The sequence below is a fragment of the Micromesistius poutassou genome, assembly GCF_964030765.1.
Source record: "Micromesistius poutassou genome assembly, chromosome: 9".
Classification (NCBI taxonomy): domain Eukaryota; kingdom Metazoa; phylum Chordata; class Actinopteri; order Gadiformes; family Gadidae; genus Micromesistius; species Micromesistius poutassou.
This window is the reverse complement of record NC_140279.1, coordinates 248,662-260,963: the sequence shown is the minus strand read 5'-3', so window position 1 is coordinate 260,963 and position 12,302 is coordinate 248,662. Positions and strand designations below refer to the sequence as shown.

The following is a 12,302-nucleotide window of genomic DNA, read 5'->3' as shown; positions in this document are numbered from 1 at the left end:
GATCGGATAATGAAGAAGACCCCTCTAAGCCGCTCCGCTCCACATGTTCAAATCACGGCGCGGTCGATTAAACACTGGGACGCCCCTCCTGCCCCAGAGCGGTGTGGAGGTATTGATCCGCTCAGTGGATCCTTTAGACCCTGGTGTCACCGGCCCGGCCGGTGGAAATGCACCCTGACATGTGGCGGGAGGCGCTCAATAGGCCCTGAAGAAAGGATGGGCCCCTTGGTTAGCATCTAGCTCCGCGACACACATCTGCTGAGCTGCTAGCCGTCTGCCTGCACCTGCTGCCGTCAGGACGGACGGACGGACGGACGGACGCCAACCTGCTGTCCTTCACGGCCCAAAGTACAACGTCTCGGTACAAAGCCCCCCCCCCCCCCCCCCCCCCTGCTAAGAAGAGCAACTACATTAATTACTTACTTTTTTGTTTTTTTTAATAGAAAACTTAAACAAACCGAAATGAACGTATACAAAACTACTTACAGCATATTTACAGCGCTTTAGTCTTTTTTTTTAGATGACGCTTTCAACACAAAACAGCGCGTTAGGTCATTTACTTTAAATGATAATTGTTTAAACAAAAAAAAGTCCATCGATTTTTTTTTTAAACAATACTGGACCATGTTTTTCAGTTTAGAAATATGCCCTACCACTGCTATTGTAACAAAAGCCAGACTTTTTATTTCATGCAGTGCACAGGTGAAAAAGGTGGCAATGATAGTCTATTATATTTGTGTCAACTAAGAAGGTAGGACATTTAGTTCTGTTAAGGGTCTCTTGATCAAGTATTATAGGATTAATAATAATTTAACAAAATAACCTTTTATGAACCACATAAACGTGACTTAAAAAACAAACAAAATAAACAAACTGAGGTTCAAGGGGAGTAATAAAAGTGCTTTCAGATATTATTTGCATCTATTATAGCAATGCACTAAATCCTCACACTACTTATTCATATGAAATGTATACATTATTACATAGGAGGTACTCCTGCCCTGTGTGTAATAAGGGGACTCCCATAGATAGTGCAACACCCCTGCCATCGATAAGATTACTCACCATAGAAACACAATGCCCTAGCCTTTTCTTTAGTAGGAAGTTAAAAAGGGACTTATTAACAAAGCATTGATAACACTCCGGGCATCCAGGGACTGCCCTTTAGACCCGGGGTAAGACCCTAACCCTAACCCAAAGAAGAAGAAAGAAAAGTGATGCATTGTGACGGGTGAAATGTTTCGCCTCCAGAGTTCTTAGGAGGAAGTTTCGACAGTTAAAAAAAGAAAGGAGCACTTTTTCACTAGCCAGTCTGACTGCACAGTTACCAGCTCGCCTGAGCAAAAAACACTTTGGACAAACCAAGCTGACTCCGCCTCCACTCCACTAACAGGCCCCGCCTTCTGAAGGTCTCAGGGGGACAACTCCACGAAAGGCCTGGTGGCACCACCGCCACACCCGCAGCGCTTGATTTGGGGGACCAGTAGCTGTGTGGGGCTGTCCCAGTAGCTGTGTGGGGCTGTCCCAGTAGCAGTGTGTCCCACGAAGCTGTGTGTCCCAGTAGCGGCGTGTTCCAGTAGCTGTGGTGGAGGGGTGGTGTTGGAGGTCATCTCTTGACCTTTGCGTCCTCTTTCAGCTTCCAGAACATCAGCTCCATGCAGGCGCTGGCGTCCTCGCTGGAGTCATGGCCGTCCACTGCAACACCACAGCACAACGTCAACCAACGCACTGGAGCACCGCGCTCATATATACTCACTGTGTGGAGGCTCTGCCCAGTGCCCTGGTGACCAGTAGCTGTGCCCAGTGCCCTGGTGGTGACCAGTAGCTCTGCCCAGTGCCCTGATGGTGACCAGTAGCTCTGCCCAGTGCCCTGATGACCAGTAGCTCTGCCCAGTACCCTGACGACCAGTAACTCTGCCCAGTGCCCTGGTGACCAGTGCCCTGATGGTGACCAGTAGCTCTCCCCAGTGCCCTGGTGACCAGTGCCCTGATGACCAGTAGCTCTCCCCAGTGCCCTGGTGACCAGTAGCTCTCCCCAGTGCCCTGGTGACCAGTAGGCGTCTCACCGTTGTCCTGGATGATGCGCTTCAGGTGGTCGGCCATCAGGTTCCTCAGGGCCCGTTTGTAGGGCAGGCCGATGCGGTGAGGGAACACGATGGACGTGTCAATCACTGTGCTGTGAATCAGCTGGGGGGAGAGGGGGGGGGGGGAAGAGAGAGAGAGAGAGAGAGAGAGACAGAGACAGAGACAGAGACAGAGAGAGAGAGAGAGAGACAGAGACAGAGAGAGAAACTCATCATCCCTCCCTTTCATGATCCTCTAGTTTCTATATGCTTTATCTATATATACTATATCTATAAGCTATATCTATATAATATATCCTATATCTATAAGCTATATACTATATCTATATAATATATCTGTATACTATATCTATATAATATATCTATAAGCTATATCTATATACTATATATGCTATATCTACAGTATATGCTATATCTATCTCTATATTCCTTATCTATATTTATATGCTTTATCTATCTATATATCTACAGTATATGCTTTATCTATCTCTATATATCTACAGTATATGCTTTATCTATCTCTATATAGCATACAGTATATGCTATATCTATATCTCTATATTCCTTATCTATATTCTTTATCTATCTCTATATATCTACAGTATGCTTCATCTATCTCTATATATCTAGAGTATGCTTAATCTATCTCTATATATCTAGAGTATGTTTCATCTATCTCTATACATCTAGAGTATTCTTCACCTATCTCTATATATGTAGATATGCTTCATCTATCTCTATATATCTAGAGTATGCTTCATCTATCTCTATATATCTAGAGTATGCGTCATCTATCTCTATATATCTAGAGTATATTCTTCATCTATCTCTATCTAATAAAGAGAGAGCAGCAGAGGAGGTGCAGAGTACCTTCAGGGCCAGCAGGTCGCTCTCCAGGCTGTGGCCCAGGAGGATGGACTCTGCGCTGAACATGCTGAGCAGCACCGCCTGCACGTCCCTCAGGGTGATGGTGGTGTTGTCCAGGTCCGCCTCCGTCACCCCGGAGAACCTGAGACACACACGCCTGTTTAGAGCATCTCACGGGAGGCCCGTCAGAGGCCCAGAGGCCTAGTCAGAGGCCCAGTCAGAGGCCCAGTCAGAGGCCCAGTCAGAGGCCTAGTCAGAGGCCCAGTCAGAGGCCCAGTCAGAGGCCTAGTCAGAGGCTCAGTCAGAGGCCCATCAGAGGCCCATCAGAGGCCCATCAGAGGCCCATCAGAGGCCCATCAGAGGCCCAGTCAGAGGCCCAGAGGCCCATCAGAGGCCCATCAGAGGCCCAGTCAGAGGCCCATCAGAGGCCCAGTCAGAGGCCCAGAGGCCCATCAGAGGCCCAGTCAGAGGCCCAGTCAGAGGCCCAGTCAGAGGCCTAGAGGCCCAGTCAGAGGCCCGTCAGAGGCCCATCAGAGGCCCAGTCAGAGGCCCAGTCAGAGGCCCATCAGAGGCCCAGTCAGAGGCCTAGTCAGAGGCCCAGTCAGAGGCCCAGAGGCCCATCATTTTTATATAAACAATGAGTTAAGTGTTGTACTTTGAGAGCAAGGGTTAACCAAAGTCAAATTCCTTGTTTGTTTACACAAACCTGGCCACTAAAGCTGATTCTGATTCTGAAAGGGGGCTCAATGTTCAAAATACAGGAATTGTCCTTTAAAGCTAAATTCAATGGATTTAAGGAAGTGGAGGATGAAGGGAACAAGCCAAGTTGATTGTATTTTTCAGTCAGATTTGTCCTTCTACATCTGCTGCTGATCCGTACTGCTTTGGGTGTGCTTCATGTGTCCTGGGTTAGGGTTAGGGTTACCCTAACCTAGAGGGTTAGGGTTAGGGTTACCCCTAACCTAGAGATGGTAGTGGTCTCACCGCGTGTTGTAGTCCACTACTTTGCTCTCCGGTTTGACGAAGGTGTCGTAGATGACCGTCAGCTCCGAGTTGACCACGGTCACGCGGGTCAGCTCCAGGCCCTGCTTGGTGTAGCACTGAGGGAAGGAAGCAACAGCAGGTCACACAGAGCAGTAGGAGGAAGGAAGGAAGCGCAGGGAGCCAGGGCTCCTGAAGGCCTCCTAGAGCAGGTATCAAGAGAGGCCTTTAGGAGCCCTGGCTCCTCCTAGAGCAGGTATCAAGAGGCCTTTAGGAGCCCTGGCACCTGAAGGCCTCCTAGAGCAGGTATCAAGAGGCCTTTAGGAGCCAGGGCTCCTCCTAGAGCAGGTATCAAGAGGCCTTTAGGAGCCCTGGCTCCTCCTAGAGCAGGTATCAAGAGGCCTTCAGGAGCCCTGGCTCCTCCTAGAGCAGGTATCAAGAGGCCTTTAGGAGCTCTGGCTCCTCCTAGAGCAGGTATCAAGAGGCCTTTAGGAGCCCTGGCACCTGAAGGCCTCCTAGAGCAGGTATCAAGAGGCCTTTAGGAGCCCTGGCACCTGAAGGCCTCCTAGAGCAGGTATCAAGAGGCCTTTAGGAGCCCTGGCACCTGAAGGCCTCCTAGAGCAGGTATCAAGAGGCCTTTAGGAGCCAGGGCTCCTCCTAGAGCAGTAATCAAGAGGCCTTTAGGAGCCCTGGCTCCTCCTAGAGCAGGTATCAAGAGAGGCCTTCAGGAGCCAGGGCTCCTCCTAGAGCAGGTATCAAGAGGCCTTTAGGAGCCCTGGCTCCTCCTAGAGCAGGTATCAAGAGGCCTTTAGGAGCCCTGGCTCCTCCTAGAGCAGGTATAAAGAGAGGCCTTTAGGAGCCCTGGCTCCTGAAGGCCTCCTAGAGCAGGTATCAAGAGAGGCCTTTAGGAGCCCTGGCTCCTCCTAGAGCAGGTATCAAGAGAGGCCTTTAGGAGCCCTGGCTCCTCCTAGAGCAGGTATCAAGAGGCCATCAGGAGCCCTGGCTCCTGAAGGCCTCCTAGAGCAGGTATCAAGAGGCCTTTAGGAGCCAGGGCTCCTCCTACAGCAGGTATCAAGAGGCCTTTAGGAGCCCTGGCTCCTCCTAGAGCAGGTAGCAAGAGGCCTTTAGGAGCCCTGGCTCCTGCTAGAGCAGGTAGCAAGAGGCCTTTAGGAGCCCTGGCTCCTCCTAGAGCAGGTATCAAGAGGCCTTCAGGAGCCAGGGCTCCTCCTAGAGCAGGTATCAAGAGGCCTTTAGGAGCCAGGGCTCCTCCTAGAGCAGGTAGCAAGAGGCCTTTAGGAGCCCTGGCTCCTCCTAGAGCAGGTATCAAGAGGCCTTTAGTGAAGGCCTCCTAGAGCAGGTATCTGGGGGTCAGCTCACCATTTCACAGTCAAGGGCATAGACCCCTCCGTCGCCATCTGGTGGAAGAGCCTTACTGAAGGTCTTGACGTAGCCTTCCACCGCCTCCTTACGGCCATCCTGCACGTGTTGCTGTATGGGGTGGGGGGGGGGGGACCGTGAACAAAAGCTTTTAGAGAGAGTACTGCCCCCTGGTGGTGGAGTCTATAGGTAATACACACACGGCATGCATGGTAAGATACGTCTGTAGATCTGATCTGCACCTTGGACACCTGGCAGCCCGGCGTGCCCACGGCTCCAGAGCAGCAGTTGTAGTTGGTCTCCCAGCCTCCGGCCCCTGGGAGAGAGGAGGGGGGGGGGGGGCGGGGTGAGGGGCTGACCAGTAGTACAGTACGTATACCCTAACAACCAGACCAGTAGTACAGTATGTATACCCTAACAACCAGACCAGTAGTACAGTATGTATACCCTAACAACCAGACCAGTAGTACAGTATGTCTACCCTAACAACCAGACCAGTAGTACAGTATGTATACCCTAACAACCAGACCAGTAGTACAGTATGTATACCCTAACAACCAGACCAGTAGTACAGTATGTATACCCTAACAACCAGACCAGTAGTACAGTATGTATACCCTAACAACCAGACCAGTAGTACAGTATGTATACCCTAACAACCAGACCAGTAGTACAGTATGTCTACCCTAACAACCAGACCAGTAGTACAGTATGTATACCCTAACAACCAGACCAGTAGTACAGTACGTATACCCTAACAACCAGACCAGTAGTACAGTATGTCTACCCTAACAACCAGACCAGTAGTACAGTACGTATACCCTAACAACCAGACCAGTAGTACAGTATGTATACCCTAACAACCAGACCAGTAGTACAGTATGTATACCCTAACAACCAGACCAGTAGTACAGTACGTATACCCTAACAACAACCAGACCAGTAGTACAGTATGTATACCCTAACAACCAGACCAGTAGTACAGTATGTATACCCTAACAACCAGACCAGTAGTACAGTATGTATACCCTAACAACCAGACCAGTAGTACAGTATGTATACCCTAACAACCAGACCAGTAGTACAGTATGTATACCCTAACAACCAGACCAGTAGTACAGTACGTATACCCTAACAACAACCAGACCAGTAGTACAGTATGTATACCCTAACAACCAGACCAGTAGTACAGTACGTATACCCTAACAACCAGACCAGTAGTACAGTATGTATACCCTAACAACCAGACCAGTAGTACAGTATGTATACCCTAACAACCAGACCAGTAGTACAGTATGTATACCCTAACAACCAGACCAGTAGTACAGTACGTATACCCTAACAACCAGACCAGTAGTACAGTATGTATACCCTAACAACCAGACCAGTAGTACAGTATGTATACCCTAACAACCAGACCAGTAGTACAGTATGTCTACCCTAACAACCAGACCAGTAGTACAGTATGTATACCCTAACAACCAGACCAGTAGTACAGTATGTCTACCCTAACAACCAGACCAGTAGTACAGTATGTATACCCTAACAGACCACACAGGGAGATATGGAGAGCCAGAACACAAATCATCCTCTAAGCCGCCTGAACAATAAACAATAAAAGTAGAACTAATCCAACATGGCGGTGATATTTCACACACTACCTAGGAGGTAGTGATTTAATATAATATCGGACTATGTCTTTCAGCTCCAGCTCCTCCCCTTCCTCTCCAAACCCAGAGTCGTAGCAACTAACCCTTGAAAGATAACAAGTTATTACAGTCAATCATGAACTTTGAAATCAAATGCATGAATTATCAAGTAGTGTTTGCAGAAGAGTGGGCTGTTCTAGGGTCTTTAGTGAGCCTCGATCTGGCCTGATCGTCGCCCTATCACAGCGGAGGAGGAAGGCTGTTCCTGATCGTCGCCCTATCACAGCGGAGGAGGAAGGCTGTTCCTGATGTGGCCCTATCACAGCGGAGGAAGGCTGTTCCTGATGTGGCCCTATCACAGCGGAGGAGGAAGGCTGTTCCTGATCGTCGCCCTATCACAGCGGTTCTCAGAGTAGTTCACTTGGAGCAGCTAAAACATTGGTTCTCAAAGTGCGGCCTGCAGAAACATTCCTGGCGGCCCGCAATGACATACAGATAAGATAAAAAAAATCGATATATTATTGATTTGATTTTTTTTTTTTTTTTTTTTTTCCTGTTCTAAATAAGTTTTTATTCTGAAATGCACACAGGACTGTTATATCCCAAATTCGACTGTATAGGGCAGAGAACCCCAGGGATTGTGTGTTAGTTAAAATGTTTCTCAAGGTTTTCTCTAGTTTTGCCTAGTTTGTTATTTAAAATGTGTTTATACCGGATGCAGACCAATACATGCAACTGTAGAGATGCAACCTGGTCATTAAAATGATTACAAATGGGATTTTTTTCTGTTTTATAATTATTTTTTTCCTTTGGCGGCCCTCAGTCAAATTTTGGGTTCCTAAATTGGCCCTCGGTTGTCAAAACTTTGAGAACCCCTGAGCTAAAGGATTTGGTCTGATGGGTGGCAGAATGCTACGTCCCTGTGAACAGGAACAGCAGCGGACAGAGAGTGGGCGATAAGAGCAGGTGTTGGGGTTAGGTTAACCCTAACTAGGGTTAGTTAGGGGAGGGGGGGGTCATCCTACCCTTGTTCCTCCTCAAGCGACCCCAGTGGTGGTTACACTCCTCTCTCCGCACGCAGCTGCCGTTGACGTTCACCTTGTACTCGGCGCCGCAGCGGCAGCAGATCTTGGAGAACGCTGGGAACACAAAAGTGGACAAAAGTGGAACATCAAAACACAAGCCGGCACTGTGAAGACAGCGGAGGGCCGTTGAGGAACGTCTCGATGCTCCAACGGAATGCACTCCCATGTTTCGCTGGTTAAGTAGTGCTGGGCGGGGTACCGGTTCACACCGAATACTGGTGTGTATTTTCGTTATGATATGATTAAGCAATAGATCATGACAGGCTGTGGTATACGGTGATTATACCACAGTTAAGGGGCGTTGTCCGTCCCGACGCGCAGCGGTTGCGTAAGTATGGTGAAATGAAAGTCATAGACACCCTCAATTTTGAAAAAGTGAGAAAGTCGGAAAAGCATTTTTTTTCAACGAATACAAAAAAGTAGTCCCTCCTGACTGCCTGCAAAGTGTACGGCGGTTGCTATGCAACACACTGTAGCAGAGAGAAGAGGGAGAGAAGAGAGAAGGCTAGAGACGATAGCTCGGTTCGCCGGCAATTTAGCCTACTGTCGAGTTCACTCACCGTGTGCCTATTGCTGTACAACATTTCCACCCTCTCCAGCAATCAACATGTTTTTAGGCTTCAGTGAACTATGCTATTGCTATTATATATAAATAAACAACGGTTCAATTGTTAAACTGTTAGAATTTAGAAAAATATTGTGATATAAATTTTTGGTCATACCGCCCAGCACTATTGTTAAAGGGGAAGTTCGGAATTTTGGAAGCCGGGCGAGGTGAGGCGAGTCGAGTCGAGCTACGAGTCGAATAACGGTAGGGTTAGGGTGAGAGCACTGACTCCACGTCACCGAGCGGTCTGACCCTCACCGTCCGCCGGGGCCTTCCTCTCCGGCTGGTTGTGGATCACAGCCCGCCCCGAGGACTCGGCGCTGGCTCGGGGGTAGCTGTGCTCCTGCAGCTGCTCCTCCGTCATCAGGTAGGCCTTCAGCTTCCTGTACAGCGCCGCCCCTACAGCCAGCATCAGACCGGGGGAACAGGGAGCAGACTTCAGACCGGAGAACCGGCCAGACAGGACCGAGGATAATGGAGTCACAGGACTGAGGATAATGGAGTCCTAGGACTGAGGGTAATGGAGTCACAGGACTGAGGATAATGGAGTCCTAGGACTGAGGATAATGGAGTCACAGGACTGAGGATAATGGAGTCACAGGACTGAGGATAATGGAGTCACAGGACCGAGGATAATGGAGTCACAGGACTGAGGATAATGGAGTCACAGGACTGAGGATAATGGAGTCCTAGGACTGAGGATAATGGAGTCCTAGGACTGAGGATAATGGAGTCCTAGGACTGAGGATAATGAGTCACAGGAGTGAGGATAATGAGTCACAGGAGTGAGGGTAATGGAGTCCTAGGAGTGAGGGTAATGGAGTCCTATGACTGAGGATAATGGAGTCCTAGGAGTGAGGGTAATGGAGTCCTATGACTGAGGATAATGGAGTCCTATGACTGAGGGTAATGGAGTCCTATGACTGAGGATAATGGAGTCCTAGGACTGAGGATAATGGAGTCCTATGACTGAATATAATGGAGTCCTATGACTGAGGATAATGGAGTCCTATGACTGAGGATAATGGAGTCCTATGACTGAGGATAATGGAGTCCTAGGAGTGAGGATAATGGAGTCCTAGGAGTGAGAAAAATTTAGTCCTAGGACTGAGGATAATGGAGTCCTAGGACTGAGGATAATGGGAGTCCTAGGAGTGAGGATAATGGAGTCCTAGGAGTGAGGATAATGGAGTCCTAGGAGTGAGGATAATGGAGTCCTAGGAGTGAGGATAATGGAGTCCTAGGAGTGAGGATAATGGAGTCCTAGGAGTGAGGATAATGGAGTCCTAGGAGTGAGGATAATGGAGTCCTAGGAGTGAGGATAATGGAGTCCTAGGAGTGAGGATAATGGAGTCCTAGGACCTCACCGGAGGGCTTCTCCTCGTTCTGCCGCCCCGTCCTGTTGAGGGTGAAGCTGGTGGTGGCAGCCAGCCGCCCCCCCAGCACCTCCTCATGGGACATGGTCCTACGGTGAGGAGCAGCGCCCGCGGCCTCTGAGGAGGAGGAGCACACACACACACACACACACACACACACACACACACACACACACACACACACACACACACACACACACACACACACACACACACACACACACACACACACACACACACGTTAGCGTCAGAGAAAGGACAGACCTCATAGTGGGGTCAGGACACCTCTGCGGTGGAGGTGATGGAGGTGATGTACTGGGCTGGTTGTGAGGGGGGTGGAGGTGATGTACTGGGCTGAGGGGGTGGAGGTGATGTACTGGGTGTGAGGGGGGTGGAGGTGATGTACTGGGTGTGAGGGGGGTGGAGGTGATGTACTGGGTGTGAGGGGGGTGGAGGTGATGTACTGGGTGTGAGGGGGGTGGAGGTGATGTACTGGGTGTGAGGGGGGTGGAGGTGATGTACTGGGTGTGAGGGGGGTGGAGGTGATGTACTGGGTGTGAGGGGGGTGGAGGTGATGTACTGGGTGTGAGGGGGGTGGAGGTGATGTACTGGGCTGAGGGGGGTGGAGGTGATGTACTGGTTGTGAGGGGGGTGGAGGTGATGTACTGGGTGTGAGGGGGGTGGAGGTGATGTACTGGGTGTGAGGGGGGTGGAGGTGATGTACTGGGTTGGTTGTGAGGGGGGTGGAGGTGATGTACTGGTTGTGAGGGGGGTGGAGGTGATGTACTGGGTTGGTTGTGAGGGGGGTGGAGGTGATGTACTGGGTGTGAGGGGGTGGAGGTGATGTACTGGGTGTGAGGGGGGGTGGAGGTGATGTGCTGGGCTGGTTGTGAGGGGGGTGGAGGTGATGTACTGGGTTGGTTGTGAGGGGGGTGGAGGTGATGTACTGGGTGTGAGGGGGGTGGAGGTGACGTACTGGGTGTGAGGGGGGTGGAGGTGATGTACTGGGCTGAGGGGGGTGGAGGTGATGTACTGGGTGTGAGGGGGGTGGAGGTGATGTACTGGTTGTGAGGGGGGTGGAGGTGATGTACTGGTTGTGAGGGGGGTGGAGGTGATGTACTGGGTGTGAGGGGGTGGAGGTGATGTACTGGGTGTGAGGGGGGGTGGAGGTGATGTGCTGGGCTGGTTGTGAGGGGGGTGGAGGTGATGTACTGGGTTGGTTGTGAGGGGGGTGGAGGTGATGTACTGGGTGTGAGGGGGGTGGAGGTGACGTACTGGGTGTGAGGGGGGTGGAGGTGATGTACTGGGCTGAGGGGGGTGGAGGTGATGTACTGGGTGTGAGGGGGGTGGAGGTGATGTACTGGTTGTGAGGGGGGTGGAGGTGATGTACTGGGCTGAGGGGGGTGGAGGTGATGTACTGGGTGTGAGGGGGGTGGAGGTGATGTACTGGGTTGGTTGTGAGGGGGGTGGAGGTGATGTACTGGGTGTGAGGGGGGTGGAGGTGATGTACTGGTTGTGAGGGGGGTGGAGGTGATGTACTGGGCTGAGGGGGGTGGAGGTGATGTACTGGGCTGAGGGGGGTGGAGGTGATGTACTGGGTGTGAGGGGGGGTGGAGGTGATGTACTGGGTGTGAGAGGGGGGGGTGACGTACTGGGAGGCGGGGCCTGCGCGCCGCTCTTGCCGCGGAGCTTCTTCAGAGTGTTGACGGCCACGTTGAGGTAGATGTTCTTACTGCTGCTGCGATCGTAGACGACCTTCTCCTCGTCCAGCGCCTGAAACAACACACCACTGGCTGTTGGCTGGTTGTGTAGATCTGCTGCTTGGATCAACAATTGTGTTATTGTCCTTTAGTAAAGGACCAAGGTCAGAGGAGACGGTGCGGTACCATGTGGAAGGCAGCCTCCTCCGAGGGACAGAACTTGACACATTCGTCGATGAAGATGTGGAGGTAGCGCTGCCGGACGTTGGTGGGAACCTTGGCCCCGAACTCCGTGGGGATGACCGGCCTCTTCAGGGAGGAGCTCTGAGAGCGGGGGGGCAACATGGTCTGAACGTGTTAGAGCTACACAACGTAGAGCAACGAGGTCTGAACGTGTTAGAGCCACACAACGTAGAGCAACAAGGTCTGAACGTGTTAGAGCTACACAACACAGAGCAACAAGGTCTGAACGTGTTAGAGCTACACAACACAGAGCAACAAGGTCTGAACGTGTTAGAGCTACACAACGTAGAGCAACAAGGTCTGAACGTGTTAGAGCTACACAACGTAAAGCAA

General features: G+C 50.8%; 1 protein-coding gene across 1 annotated transcript in view; it reads right to left on the bottom strand.

Moving 5' to 3' along the window:
• Positions 1-435: 435 nt before the first annotated feature.
• rexo1 (REX1, RNA exonuclease 1 homolog) overlaps positions 436-12,302 on the bottom strand; it is an 18,462-nt gene continuing 6,595 nt past the window's right edge. The window contains 11 exon segments of the mRNA XM_084472753.1: positions 436-1,695; positions 2,067-2,187; positions 2,955-3,093; positions 3,936-4,051; positions 5,310-5,420; positions 5,552-5,625; positions 7,984-8,097; positions 8,909-9,049; positions 10,018-10,143; positions 11,679-11,799; positions 11,913-12,050. Of these exon segments, the coding sequence (XP_084328879.1) occupies positions 1,607-1,695; positions 2,067-2,187; positions 2,955-3,093; positions 3,936-4,051; positions 5,310-5,420; positions 5,552-5,625; positions 7,984-8,097; positions 8,909-9,049; positions 10,018-10,143; positions 11,679-11,799; positions 11,913-12,050 (1,290 nt within the window). The 3' untranslated portion in view covers positions 436-1,606.